Source organism: Pseudoliparis swirei, chromosome 8 (genome assembly GCF_029220125.1).
Source record: "Pseudoliparis swirei isolate HS2019 ecotype Mariana Trench chromosome 8, NWPU_hadal_v1, whole genome shotgun sequence".
Classification (NCBI taxonomy): domain Eukaryota; kingdom Metazoa; phylum Chordata; class Actinopteri; order Perciformes; family Liparidae; genus Pseudoliparis; species Pseudoliparis swirei.
In genome coordinates, this window is record NC_079395.1 from 4,079,296 (window position 1) to 4,092,197 (window position 12,902).

At 39.2% G+C, this 12,902-nt stretch overlaps 1 protein-coding gene across 1 annotated transcript; it reads right to left on the reverse strand.

The window, feature by feature from the left end:
* Nucleotides 1-9,310: 9,310 nt before the first annotated feature.
* LOC130197558 (tripartite motif-containing protein 16-like) lies at nucleotides 9,311-10,987 on the reverse strand. The gene has a single exon (XM_056420288.1). It carries the CDS (start codon nucleotides 10,985-10,987, stop codon nucleotides 9,311-9,313), a length of 1,677 nt encoding a protein of 558 aa, XP_056276263.1.
* Between the last annotated feature and the right edge of the window lie 1,915 nt (nucleotides 10,988-12,902).

Consider the following 12,902-nt stretch of genomic DNA (forward strand, 5'->3'; position numbering starts at 1 on the left):
TTAACATGACTCTAAACCAAACTTGCATTTTAATTTAACACAGGTCTGGAACAAATATACAATACAATGCATTCTTAGTTGTTGACCAGAAGCTAGTAAAAATAAGGAAATTCCACATGTGTTTGGGAAATCAGGTGAATTTAGGGCACATGTTTAAGGTCCTGGAATCTCCTGGCTTTAGAGTATCATCTGCATATTGGCATATATTTTCATTCGTCTCAGGGATGATGATTCCATGCATGTAGATTGAGAATAATAGAGGACCGAGGATTGAACCTTGTGGAACACCACTTCCCAGAGAAGCTGCAGCAGAGTTTAACTTGCACCAGAGCAATATCTAAGAGAGTATGTATGCATTTTCTTTTACATAACATAAGTTACTGCATAAAACCAAAACACTAAACGCTTAATCAAGTCAGTCATATTCAGTTTCAGTCACTTGTTTTCCTTGACAATTTTTTAGATAATTCTAATTGCCGTTTGTTTCACCTTAACATTTTTAAAGACCCTGTCAACCCCGTCAAGGCAAACAAAAGAATACATTGATGTGTGAGGAACAAAATAGGTTCTGGTAGCTTCCATGGACACAATCAAACATGACAGTCCAATACAGACGTATGCCTTAAGAAAAGTGTGACCAAATATATTACAAACCGGATGTCACCATGCTACTCAGCGTATCTACGTGACTGAGTGGTTGAGAGTATAACACTGCACACCATATGCCACACAGTGTTGGTTTGTCGAGTGATTCCATATTTAATGTTGACTGCCATGATGCCGAGTATCATGTTGTTATTCAACACGTGTATTTGTATAAAGACACCGTGAATGTCATGCAAAAGATTGATAAAGGCTATCTTTGTAAGCACTGCACTGTGTGAACGTTACTCTTTAAAATCCAGCGTTTTGATACCGTTTGTGCTTTCCGAAGCATCATACTTACTTATTGTACATAAGATAAAGCGTCGCTCACTCATCTAATGAGAGTTACAACCAGGAGGAGCAAAGACTGCAAACTTTCGCCCATTTACACAACTGTCACTAACACATGAAACACACAAACACACATTTTAATGCCCAAACCTTAACCCTCCTGTTACCTTAGGGTCAATTTGACCCCATTCAATGTTTAACCCTCCTGTTACCTTTATATTTACTGACATATTTTACCCTCGGGGTCAATTTGACCCCAGCAATTAAAACCTCCAGAAAATTTATTATAATTAATATTGTTTCCCAAGTTTAAGTGTGAGGTACTTTATGTTTGTTTGTTGACTACCTAAATAGCCCTTTAAATATATAAAAAAGTTGATATTTCTTATATGTTTGACACAGTGAAAAACAGCCTGGGGTCAAATTGACCCGAAAGAACACCGACATTAAACATTGAATGGGGTCAAATTGACCCTAAGGTAACAGGAGGGTTAAGACACACATAATTAATTTTGGTTTTAGAGGCGAGGGATTTACTCTCTTTTACCAAATCCAAATAGATTTTTATGAAGGGAGAGAGGTCTGATTGATGTATGCGCTTCATTTACAGCTATCAGCGTGTATTTTTATGATGAACACTCGATGAATGATGAAGACACTGGCAAATGACAAGGGAGGACAACATGTAAAACATACTCTTTTAATTAAAACATATCATTCTTTTTATTTTACAAAATAAAAACTAGGAAATTGAGATTCTTCATCTTTCCTCCTCGTCCTGTCTCGTGTCCTTCCTTCAAGTCCGCTCCATCCTTGGGGCCTTCGAGGTGGCGAGCTGGATGTTCAGTCAACTCTGCGAAGACGAGCAGCTTTTTTATCGGAGTTGACAGAGCGACTTGAAGCGGTGGCGCTTCTAATTGGGAAGATGAGGATGAGGGGGATGTGGCTGGTTTAAACCAGAGTCCTCCAGAGGGGTTGAAACTGAGTCTTTACGGCAGTTTCTTCAACAGCCAAAAGTAAAAAGCACCGAGGAGAGAAGACGAGACACATCCAACCTCGGAGCCTCGAGGCATTTGCAGCTCTGCGGTGACACGCTCGTGTCAAACAGATATTCAATTGAACCAATGTGATAATAAAAACAACCCTGTGCCTGGATCCAGACGCAGAAACAATTCAGGCAAAAAGAAAAAAATATTTTAAAAAATGCATATTTCACATCAAAGTCTGAGTGAATTGGAAATAATAAATAAAGATTGTTTTTTGTTTATCTTTTCTTATTATATCTTAAATATGTGCATAAAATGAACGGATATGTGATCTAAAGTGGTAAAAGAAGCTTTTTTTTATTTCAGTCTGACTTTAAATGATCTCAGCCTGATAAAACACTTGATATGAAAAGTGCTGATCAGAAAGACCAGAGGTCCCACAGGTCCAAAGTGTTGTACGTACTCATAGAACCCGTTCATAACTTAAAGTGTGGGCGACTGGGTCAGTGGTCAGCAGATCCGTCTTTCAATCAGGGGGTTGGCGGTTCAATATAGTCGATGTGCCCTTGAGCAAGACACTTAACCCTGAGTTGCTCCCTGTAGCTGCGTCTACGGTGTATGAATGTAAAACGATGTAAAAGTGGAATTGATAGAAAGGCCACTTTTTCATTTAAAATATAATCTTTGTAACTCTCATCCAGCATTCGTAGCTATTCTTACGAAAAATAATGCATTATAAGACATTCTTGTATATATATATATATATATATATATATATATATATATATATATATATAATAAGACATTCTGGTATATATATATATAATAAGACATTCTGGTATATATAGATATAAGACATTCTTATATATATATATATATATAAGACATTCTTATATATATATAATAAGACATTGTATATATATATATAATAAGACATTCTTGTACAGATATAGATATATATATATAATAGGACATTCTTGTATATATATAATACATTCTTGTATATGTATATATATATAATAAGACATTCTTGAAAATATAGATATATATAATAAGAAATTATTGTATATATATATATATAATAAGACATTCTTGTATATATATATATATATAATAACAGCTTCTTGTATATATATATATATATAATAAGACATTCTTGTATATATATATACATATATATATATATACGTATATATATATATATGTTCATGTGGGAGATTAGATAAAAGCCCATCTTTGATTATTATCTGAATGCGTGTTGCATCATCACGAAGTGGCTGCATCGTCCTGAACGTCTCCTCTCCGGCTCTCAGGAGCATCGGGCCCCCAGATACGTATTTATTTACGGATTCTAGCGGCACAGAAATCCTTCCACCATTGTAGGTCACCGCTGGGACATTTCCCGTGTTTACGCGCTCATAAGTTCAGTCGATGAACAGACGACAGCTGTCTGCTCCACTCGGGGAAATGGAATCCGCCCATGAGGCTGTTTGAGTATTTTAGTGCCGCAGTGGAACATTTCTGTCAGTCGTCTGTCGTATGATTTACTGATTTACCGTCTGTTCATTTGCACATGAAAAAAAGGTGTATTTTGTTTGTGATAATCAGAAATAATACCCCGTATAGAAAACTAAGACTTAACCGGCGTAATAGAGCACCGTTCATATCGACGCCCATGTTCCAGAGGCGTTCCAGAGGCGTTATAAAACCTCCTTTAATGGCACAAGAGTGTAGGCCAAATCTTTCTTTATTTTCCGTGGAGGTGTTCGTTTAACACGACCGGCTCCATCTCCGCGTTGGCAAACACCGACGTGACCCGACAGGATGACGCAACGTGACGGCTGTCGTATCTCCCATGATGCATCACTTCCCCGACAGCCTTCCAGACTCGGTCGCCCCTCTGCAGATCGGCTTCAACGTGAAACCGTCTGTCTCCATCCGGTTTTCTGATGTTGCTAGCCATTGCGTCTCAGAAGAAACATGGTCGCCGGCAGAGAACTGGTGTTTGAGTGGAAAGTCTCGGAGCATCTTAGAACCTTCGTTAATGACCACAGCGCCATTACCGTGACTTTTTGAGACATTTTATGACATTGAATTTTGGAAATCTAATTGAACCCAGAGGCGTTTTTTATTCTTCTTCTGGATGTTTGTGTCAGTCTGTGTTAGAGTCAAGAAATCTTCCGATGACACGCGGGGCCTGGCTCACGTCCGCAGGATTTAAAAAACAACTCGCTGTCGCTGTCACACATTCAATAATCTTTTCTTTTTGATTATGGACACTCCCTCCGACCTGCCTGGCAGCAAATCAGAATCTACGGACAGAAAGCGCTCAAGAAATTCATCGGAAAGACGTTCCCTGTAAAGTTCATGAAAGTGTTTTCTGTTGCGCAATCCAATGGTGGCCGTGACTCACCTATAATGGAAATGGGTCCATTTCTTTATATTATTTACAGCCATCAACATAGCATTTTTGTATATAATGACATTTAAAAAATCATCACATTGACAAAATATTCCCAAAGCGCTAACCTGGCCTGCGTGCCACACAAAGAATTGTGCTATGCCGCTTTTATAATAGCAAACTTAAACAGATAGAACTGTAGAAAATAGTTTTTGCAGTATCAATCTGAAAAAAAGAGTGGTGAGTGGCACAAGAATACAAAGTATCTGTGGCAGCTGTGGAGGTGTGTGGGGACTCTAATTGGCCTCAGCAGCTGGCTGGTCAATCAGCCAGCTGCTGAGGCCAATTAGAGTCCCCACACACCTCCACAGCTGCCACACTATCACTATTTAATTACAACATTTACAAGTTGAAGAAATATGTCGGACGTAGACATATAACTATGAAGGGTATGAAATATTTAGCTTTTCATTTTTTGCACTTTTTCTGTGTTTTTCTCTCGATTCCTGAGTCTCACACGTCAAAAACAAATCCAAAGTCTCACGTCTTTCTTCTGTGTCTTTGAACCTTTCAGCTCATCGTAACCCACTGTCACTTTACCCATAGCTTTTACAACACACTTGACATTTACTGGACCCTTCTAGATGTGTTTTTTCAGCCAGCATGTCATGGACAATAGAGTTTCTTCCACATGGAGCTGCAGTTTGAAACCAGATAAAGAATCATGTAGAGAATTGGAAAAAACATTTTTGAAAGCCAGACATCTATCAATCATGTCTACATCCTATCTCCTTTGACTACCACATGCATCTAATCCATAAATTGTACATTTTAAAGAAGTTTCTAATGCATTTTCTTGTAGATAACAATCATCTGTCACCTTCTAGTTGTTATTGGCTGAATTCAGGCTGCTGGCGGGCGGACAATGAAACCGAAAGGTGTCAAATTGGATGACGGACTGATCGTCACACCTCCGCAGAGAGTTTCAACCTCACTTTAATCAAACCTGGCTCGAGTTCATTCGATTCCTCAGCGTTTTAATTTGTTCAGCGCCTCGGTGTGAATGAGAGGCAGGTGTGCTTTAGACGAAGGCGCTTTGTTTGCGCCCGCGTTTAAATGCACTCTGTAATTAAACCGACTCGACTTTCAGCTCTGGCAAGACAAGCGACAACTCTTCACACAGCTTCCTCCTCTTCGTATCTATGCGTCTTTCGCAGATTTTTACGATTTCTGCACGTACAATTTAAAGTTGTGTTTAATTATAATGGAGATAAGGCACATGTTCTCTCAGGGTGCCGCGAGATAAAAGGCGTCCACGCTCCATCTTTAAATGGTGAGAAATTAAGTGAGTTGATAACTGCTCGTCAGATAAAAACGTGGTTGACATGGTGATTGTATGAAAGTCAAATAAAGTTGTTACTTTTTACTTCTAATTCATTTCAGTTGAGAGGGAAATGCTGTACTTTTTTAAAATTCTCGACATAATTCCAACAAATTACTTGCTTTTCCATGAAAATAAAACACATGACAAGTTGTTATAGATTATATGTGTGACCCCTGTAAATGTGATATTCATGGCTCTTAAAACCTACAATACAATATCCCCGCACACTATTACCCATTAATCAATTCTTCACTCTGACAGATTAACAATTAAAACATTTCATTTTGATGCAGCAGGAAAAAAGTAAAATAAAACAGGAATACATAGAGGTGGAAATGAAGTTATAGTCTTCTTTTTTTTTTACCATTGAGTATTCATTTCAATGGTTAAAGGGTTAAGTGGTAGAAAAGCTTTTGTGCTTTTAAACTATGACAGAAACATCTTATCAGATCTGGCTCAAACACGGGCTACTTTATTACTACCAGCGACGTGTCGGATGGATTTATTGAAAACAAAAGGCGGCTTTACTGGCACACTTCGGCCCGTCTGACACCACAAAGAGTCAGAGACGGTTATAAGGAAATCCAATCCATCCGTGGGGAGAGCAGCTCGGGGCGGATGAGAGATGTAAGTGGAGGAGGGACGGCGCCTGATTGGTTCAAATGAAACAAAGTCTGCGTCCAGGCTCAGGCTGGAGGACTCCAGAGGTACGCGCAGCGGTACACATCTGGATCGAGGCTGTGACCTTCTTTACGGCTTTACTAACGGCAGACAGAGAGTCTTTTTGGTAATCGTTGGGTCAGACTCTGCCTTTGATAAATGCCCACGTTTAATTCAATTCAGACTTGTTTGAAACAATCGAATTCATGTTTTAGTTTTCCTCTACAACCTTGATTTGATCTGTTTTATATCAATATGACATTAGGCATATTGGCAGTTCATGAGATATATCGTCACTTCTGTACTGTCATTTGTAAAATCAAGATAATTATTTTAATAATAATAATCATTATATATTTTACTATTTTACAATCTTTAAAGTGTGCCTTGAATGTCATCGTATATTGTAAATTATACCTCACAATTTAGCAATAGTAATGCAGTTCATCTTTTGGCCACGTGGGGGAGCCTGAATGTCATAATTGTGCTACTTAAAACTTTGAATCCGACTAAGCCTAAATCTGGCTAAAGTAAATTCTGTTTATATTACTGATGAGAACAAATGAAAGGAATGAGATAGACTGCATGTGTTTATTTGGTTTCAAGGTATTCAACAAGGTATTCTTTCTCTCTCTCTCGCTCTCTCTCTCAGTTCAGTGGACCTCTATCGCCCCCTAGTGGCAGTTCAGAATCACTTTTCATCAGTGATCAATGCTGGTGAGATGAAAGCATCATGAAAGTATTCTTTTAATCTGTTCCATGAAGGACATATGTTGTATATCCTAATATTGATTTCCATTTTCTTTGTAATAGTATTATTAATATCAACGTGAATTAAATTAATTGAAACAAAACAAAAACTCATGTTTCAGTAATGGACAAAGAAAATTTGTTTTTATTTACAGAAACCATATAACAAATGCAAAACTCAGAATTATACTTTTTTTAATGTATTACTGCTTTCTACCATGTGATGAGGTATGGAAAAGATTGTGAAAGAAAACACAAGTTCATTGAAATAACCATCTAAATTGTACTGAAGATAAATAAAAATACAAGCGTATCTTATCTTACAAAAAACATTGCAACTAATTAAAAGTATTAATAGTAGTACATATTATGTAGAAGACAATGACAATATATGTGATAAACATTTTATAATGATGGATGTGTAGGTAGCTACCACTGAGGAAAGTCGCTCGATGTTGTTGTGTTAGTTTAAAGATAATGAAAAGCGGTCTAAAAAATACTTTTTAACTCACTTGTTTCTGGTTAATTCTGATTCTTTTGTTTGTTTTGCACACAAGCAAATGTTTTTCAGACCAAATCTGATGATGAAGACATGCAGAATTCAACAAGTTTGATATAAACCCCATAATGTATGAATATATATATATTTTAAACATCAACATAAAGTCAATCTCACACCGCTGAGGCTGGACAAAGAATAATCCTTCAGGAGTGAGGACAGGGACAGGTCTAAAGACTCAAATTACAGATGGTGAGAGAAACCATACGACTGTACTCTGAGAAACTCCAACAGCAGTTCTCAGTAAACGACTCTGCTTCTGCCTGAAAAGGTCAAAAATATGTTGTAAAAATGTTTAATCAGGACGTGTAGGTGGCATGTAGCTACCACTAAGGACATTCTATCAACAATGTTGTGGTTGTTTAAAATACCTTTAAGGTGTATTCTTTTTCATCTGGACACAATCGGAAAAAGGTGACAACACATATCCAATAATGTATACAAATGGTTTTAGATGTACAAATACATAAATAAAACCTAAATTATCAGTTAAGCTCACACAGCTGAGGCTAATCACAGAAGAATCCTTCAGGAGTGAGGAGGAGGACAGGTTCAAAGAATCAAAGTACAGGTTTAGAGACGGTGAGAGAAACCATACGACTGTACTCTGAGAAACTCTACAGCAGTTCTCAGTAAACGACTCTGCTTCTGTCTGAAAAGGTCTCGGATCAAAACCTGAAGCTCCTCACCCCACTAACGACTTGTGCATGTAAAAACCTCTGAATGATTCTGTGTTTGTGAAAGACAAAGAGACACCCTGACACCAACAAGGACTCCCTCCCTCCTGGAGAGGAGCGTTAACAGGCTGTCCAAGAGAAGCCACTGTAGACTACCTGCTCATCAACAGACAACAGATGCTAATCAAGACACACATCATTGAACCATTTATCAACTCTACATTGTTCTCATTTAATCAAAAGCATTCGTTAATCTCTTTACAACTAAAAGTTTTGAATTCATGCTCAAATTTATAATCTTCAATAGCTTGACAGTTTGCAAGTTTCACTGTCGGTAGAGAAGACCTTCCACTTTCCTCCACAGACCCAAACTATGATTATTTTAAAAGTTAAAGACAAAAGCAACAAGTGATATCAAACTCTTTTAAAAAAAGGACAGAGACTAACTGACATGAACTCTGTACTTTGAGGTGTTTAGGAGGAAAACATTAAAGTTTTTCAATACATTAAAGTTTTGTATGAAACCCTGAAATGAAGACAAGTAGAAAATACGTTGTTCATGTTTGTTTATTAATTATGGAAACATTCAGTTTGTTCTCACATCAGTAAAGTCTGTTAAATGACCCTTGATTAATGAGTTTAAAAGGTGAAGACGACTAAAATATCTTTAATAAATGACGGTCTGGGGATTTCTCCCTCCATAAAAATGCATTGGAAGAGAAACAACAATAGAAATATTCAGACATGTAGAGCAGTGAGAGCCTCCATGATTAAATCGAGACAGGAAAGCGCGCCACCTACAGGAATTCAGACTCATGAGAAGATGTAAAGTAGCATCCAGAATGTTTGACGAACAGCTGATCTCAGTGCAGTGAAGAAACGCCTCAACAATCAGCTCTCGGACACAAACATGGAGACTAAATGAGTTTAACAGTTGAACCCTCAAATGACTGCTGTCTATTTCAGTTTACACAACTCAGCACTGTTTCCAGAAGAATAAAGAAGACAAAGTCCAGCATAGAGAGGCTGAGTGAATGTGGTCTGGACTCTGTGGAGGAGAGTCATGGTGTCAGAGACGCTGTAGAAGGACAGAATACCTGCTCTGTGATCCAGGTACATTCCAACAATGGAGGACTGAGGCGCTGAGGCGGGAGTGTGGACTTTGTTAACCCACAAATTGCAACATTTACTTTTACATCTGAATGCCCAGGATTTGTCATTCCATCCAAATCCTGAATCATCCCCTTGCCCTTTTCTGCTGATATCCTTGTAGGCAACGGCCACTTCAACTCCTCCTCCTCTCCACTCCACCTCCCAGTAACAACGTCCAGTCAGACTCTCTCTACTCAGGACCTGTAAGCATTCATTGAATCTGTCTGGGTGACTAAAATAAAACTGATGTTCCTTCATGAATGTTGCTTTTCTGTTCCCATCAGATAATGACAGCTGCCGGTTTGCTGTGTTTGGATCCAGAGTGATTTCACATGCATACCTTAAGAATCCAGCTCTGGTCTTGGGCTCTGCTTGTGGCAGCAACACATCCACTTCAGTCACCATCAGTAAGATATTTGTCCATTTCTCTCTCAGGACGTCCTGTAGTTCATCTCTGACTTCTGAAACAGCGTCTGTCACGTCCTGAAAGTAGCTCAGAGGACGGATGTTGATGCTGGATGAGTCTATAGAGTGACTGAGGGGTGACAGTGAGGGGTAGTTGAGTAGAAACTGGTTGAGATCCTCTGTCTGTGAGATCTTCTCCAGCTCAGCGTCGCTCTTCTTCAGCTCAGTGATCTCCTGCTCCAGCGTCTCCTGAAGCTCTTTAACTCGACTCAATTCAGTTCTCTGCTGGGATCTGACCTGCTGCTTCACACCAGAGCTTCTTCTCTCCATGAGACGGATCAGCTCAGTGAAGATCTGCTGACTGTGCTCCACTGTTTCATCAGCAGAGACGTTGATGGCCTCCACCTCCTGATGGAGCAGCTTCAGGTTGTTCTCCCTGTTCTGGTGTCTCTGCTGGATGTTTAGTCGACTCCCCTCCAGCTCTCTCTGCCTCTCGGTCCTTTCTGCTGCAGCTGAGACTGTGTCGTGGCCTTTGTGTTCATCCATTAAGCAGAGATAACAGATGCACTGCTGATCAGTTCGGCAAAAAATCATCATCAACTCATCGTGACGAGAGCAGATGTTCTCCTGGAGCTTGTTGGAGGGGTCCACCAGCTTGTGATTGTCAAAGGCAGGAGAATTCAAATGAGGCTGGAGGTGTTTCTTACAGTAAGAAGCCAGACACACCAGACAGGACTTGAAGGCCTTCAGTCTCTTCCCAGTGCAGACATCACAGGCCACATCTTCAGGTCCAGCATAGCAGTGATCAGCAGGAGCAGCTTGGAGTCCAGTCTTCTTCAGCTCCTCCACTAAATCTGCCAACATGGTGTTCTTCCCCAGGACAGGCCTCGGTGTGAAGGTCTTCCAACACTGAGGGCAGCTGTAGAGTTTCTTCTCATCCTCTTTATCCCAGTGGGTTTTAATACAGTTCATGCAGTAGCTGTGTCCACAGGGAATAGTCACCGGATGCTTCAGGAGATCCAGACAGATGCAACAAGAAAAGGTCACCTGGTCCAACTGAACTCCATTCTGCTGCATTTTCTCCTCGTGGTAGAGACTGAGTTTCAATCAAAAATCTATTTTTTGTTCCCGTTCATTCACTAATCTTCACTGAATGAGGTTTCTGCTCCAAACAATGCTACATGTGCTCAGAGTGGAGCTGCCTGTGTTTTACAGGAAGAGGAAGAGGGAGGAGTTATCAAGCTTTCATGTGATTGGACAGCAGCAAGATTGGGGGGGAGCCCGATGAGAGCATTGAAGTTACTCCATTGGTCGGTCTGTCCTTAATAAAGTTTAATTATGTACACAAGCAAAGTTTCGTACGAGCAAAAAAACTATTTCTACAACACTTATATACAACACTATACAAAAATTATGAAAGGAGAATGAGTGAATAAAAGAGACAGAGGATATTCATTATCGTAGGAACAGAGACACAGTTTATTTATAAAGTTATAAACCATATAATTACAATCTTATTTCTGAGTTTTACATTAGTTGTTTGTGAAAAACTGTATTTCTGTCACATAGGTTATTGTTTGTTTTCTCTCTATTTAATTAATTAATGTTTATATTAATGATACGATTTAAAATATGTTAATCCAATTTTAGGCAGAATATAAAAAAAACAGGACCACAATTGAAATAATAAAATCACAAGATCATTGAAATAATCACGTACATTTTATCGAACATCAAACACAAGGCAAGCTGTGTTTTTATGTCACAAACCACATTGTCACGGATAACAAAGGGATTCTTAATATTTTGTAAAAGTCAACGACAAAAATATGTTATCAAAATGTTTAATCAGGGCGTGTAGGTAGCCACCACGAAGGACATTCTATCAACATAATAATAATAATACAAACTTATACCCAATAATGTATTTAAATGGTTTTAGATGTACAAATACATAAATAAAACCTAAATTCACAGTTAAGTTCACACCGCTGAAGCTAAACACAGAATAATCCTTCAGGAGTGAAGAGGACAGGTTTAGAGACGGTGAGAGAAACCATTCGACTGTACTCTGAGAAACTCTACAGCAGTTCTCAGTAAACGACTCTGCTTCTGTCTGAAAAGGTCTCTGATTGATCAAAACCTGAAGCTCCTCACCCCACTAACGACTTGTGCATGTAAAACCCTCTGAATGAATCTGTGTCTGTGAAAGACAAAGAGACACCCTGACACCAACGAGGACTCTTTACCTCCTGGAGAGGAGCGTTAACAGGCTGTCCAAGAGAAGCCACTGTAGACTACCTGCTCATCAACAGACGCTAATCAAGAAGCAGCTGACTCTTTAAATGAAAATTTAAATCTGTACTTTGATTCTTTAAACCTGTCCTTGTTCCCACTCCTGAATGATTCTTCTGTGTTCACCCTCAGCTGTGTGAGATTAACTGTGAACCACGTTTGTATTGAAATATGTGTATATTTTAAAACTAGTATTTCGACATACAATATAAACTATTAAGAATTAAATCATACAAAACTTTAATGTGTAAAATATTAAACTAATAATATGAGAGAATAACTGAGTTCGGGTGTCTCTTTGTCTTTCACAAACACAGATTCATTCAGGGCGTTTTACATGCACAAGTCGTTAGTGGGGTGAGGAGCTTCAGGTTTTGATCAATCAGAGACCTTTTCTGTGAGGGAGGGGGACGAGGGCCCCTCCTGTGAGAAAGAAGCAGACGAGCAGACCCGAGGTCAGGACGACGTCACGGAATGTGGGTGTTTGAAGAGCCGGACTTGTTTTGGGAAAGGCAGAGTCGTTTTGGGTTTTGACATGTGCTGATCAGAGAATAAATCCTCCCGTTGGAAAGGAGAGAACGAGAGAAGGTCGTTGGCTGAATTATTACTTTACCAGACATCCAATTTTGGATATACGTTACACCATCGCGGTCTACTCCAGTTCCCCGTGTCCCCGCTCTCCGGAGCCCGGTCGCCC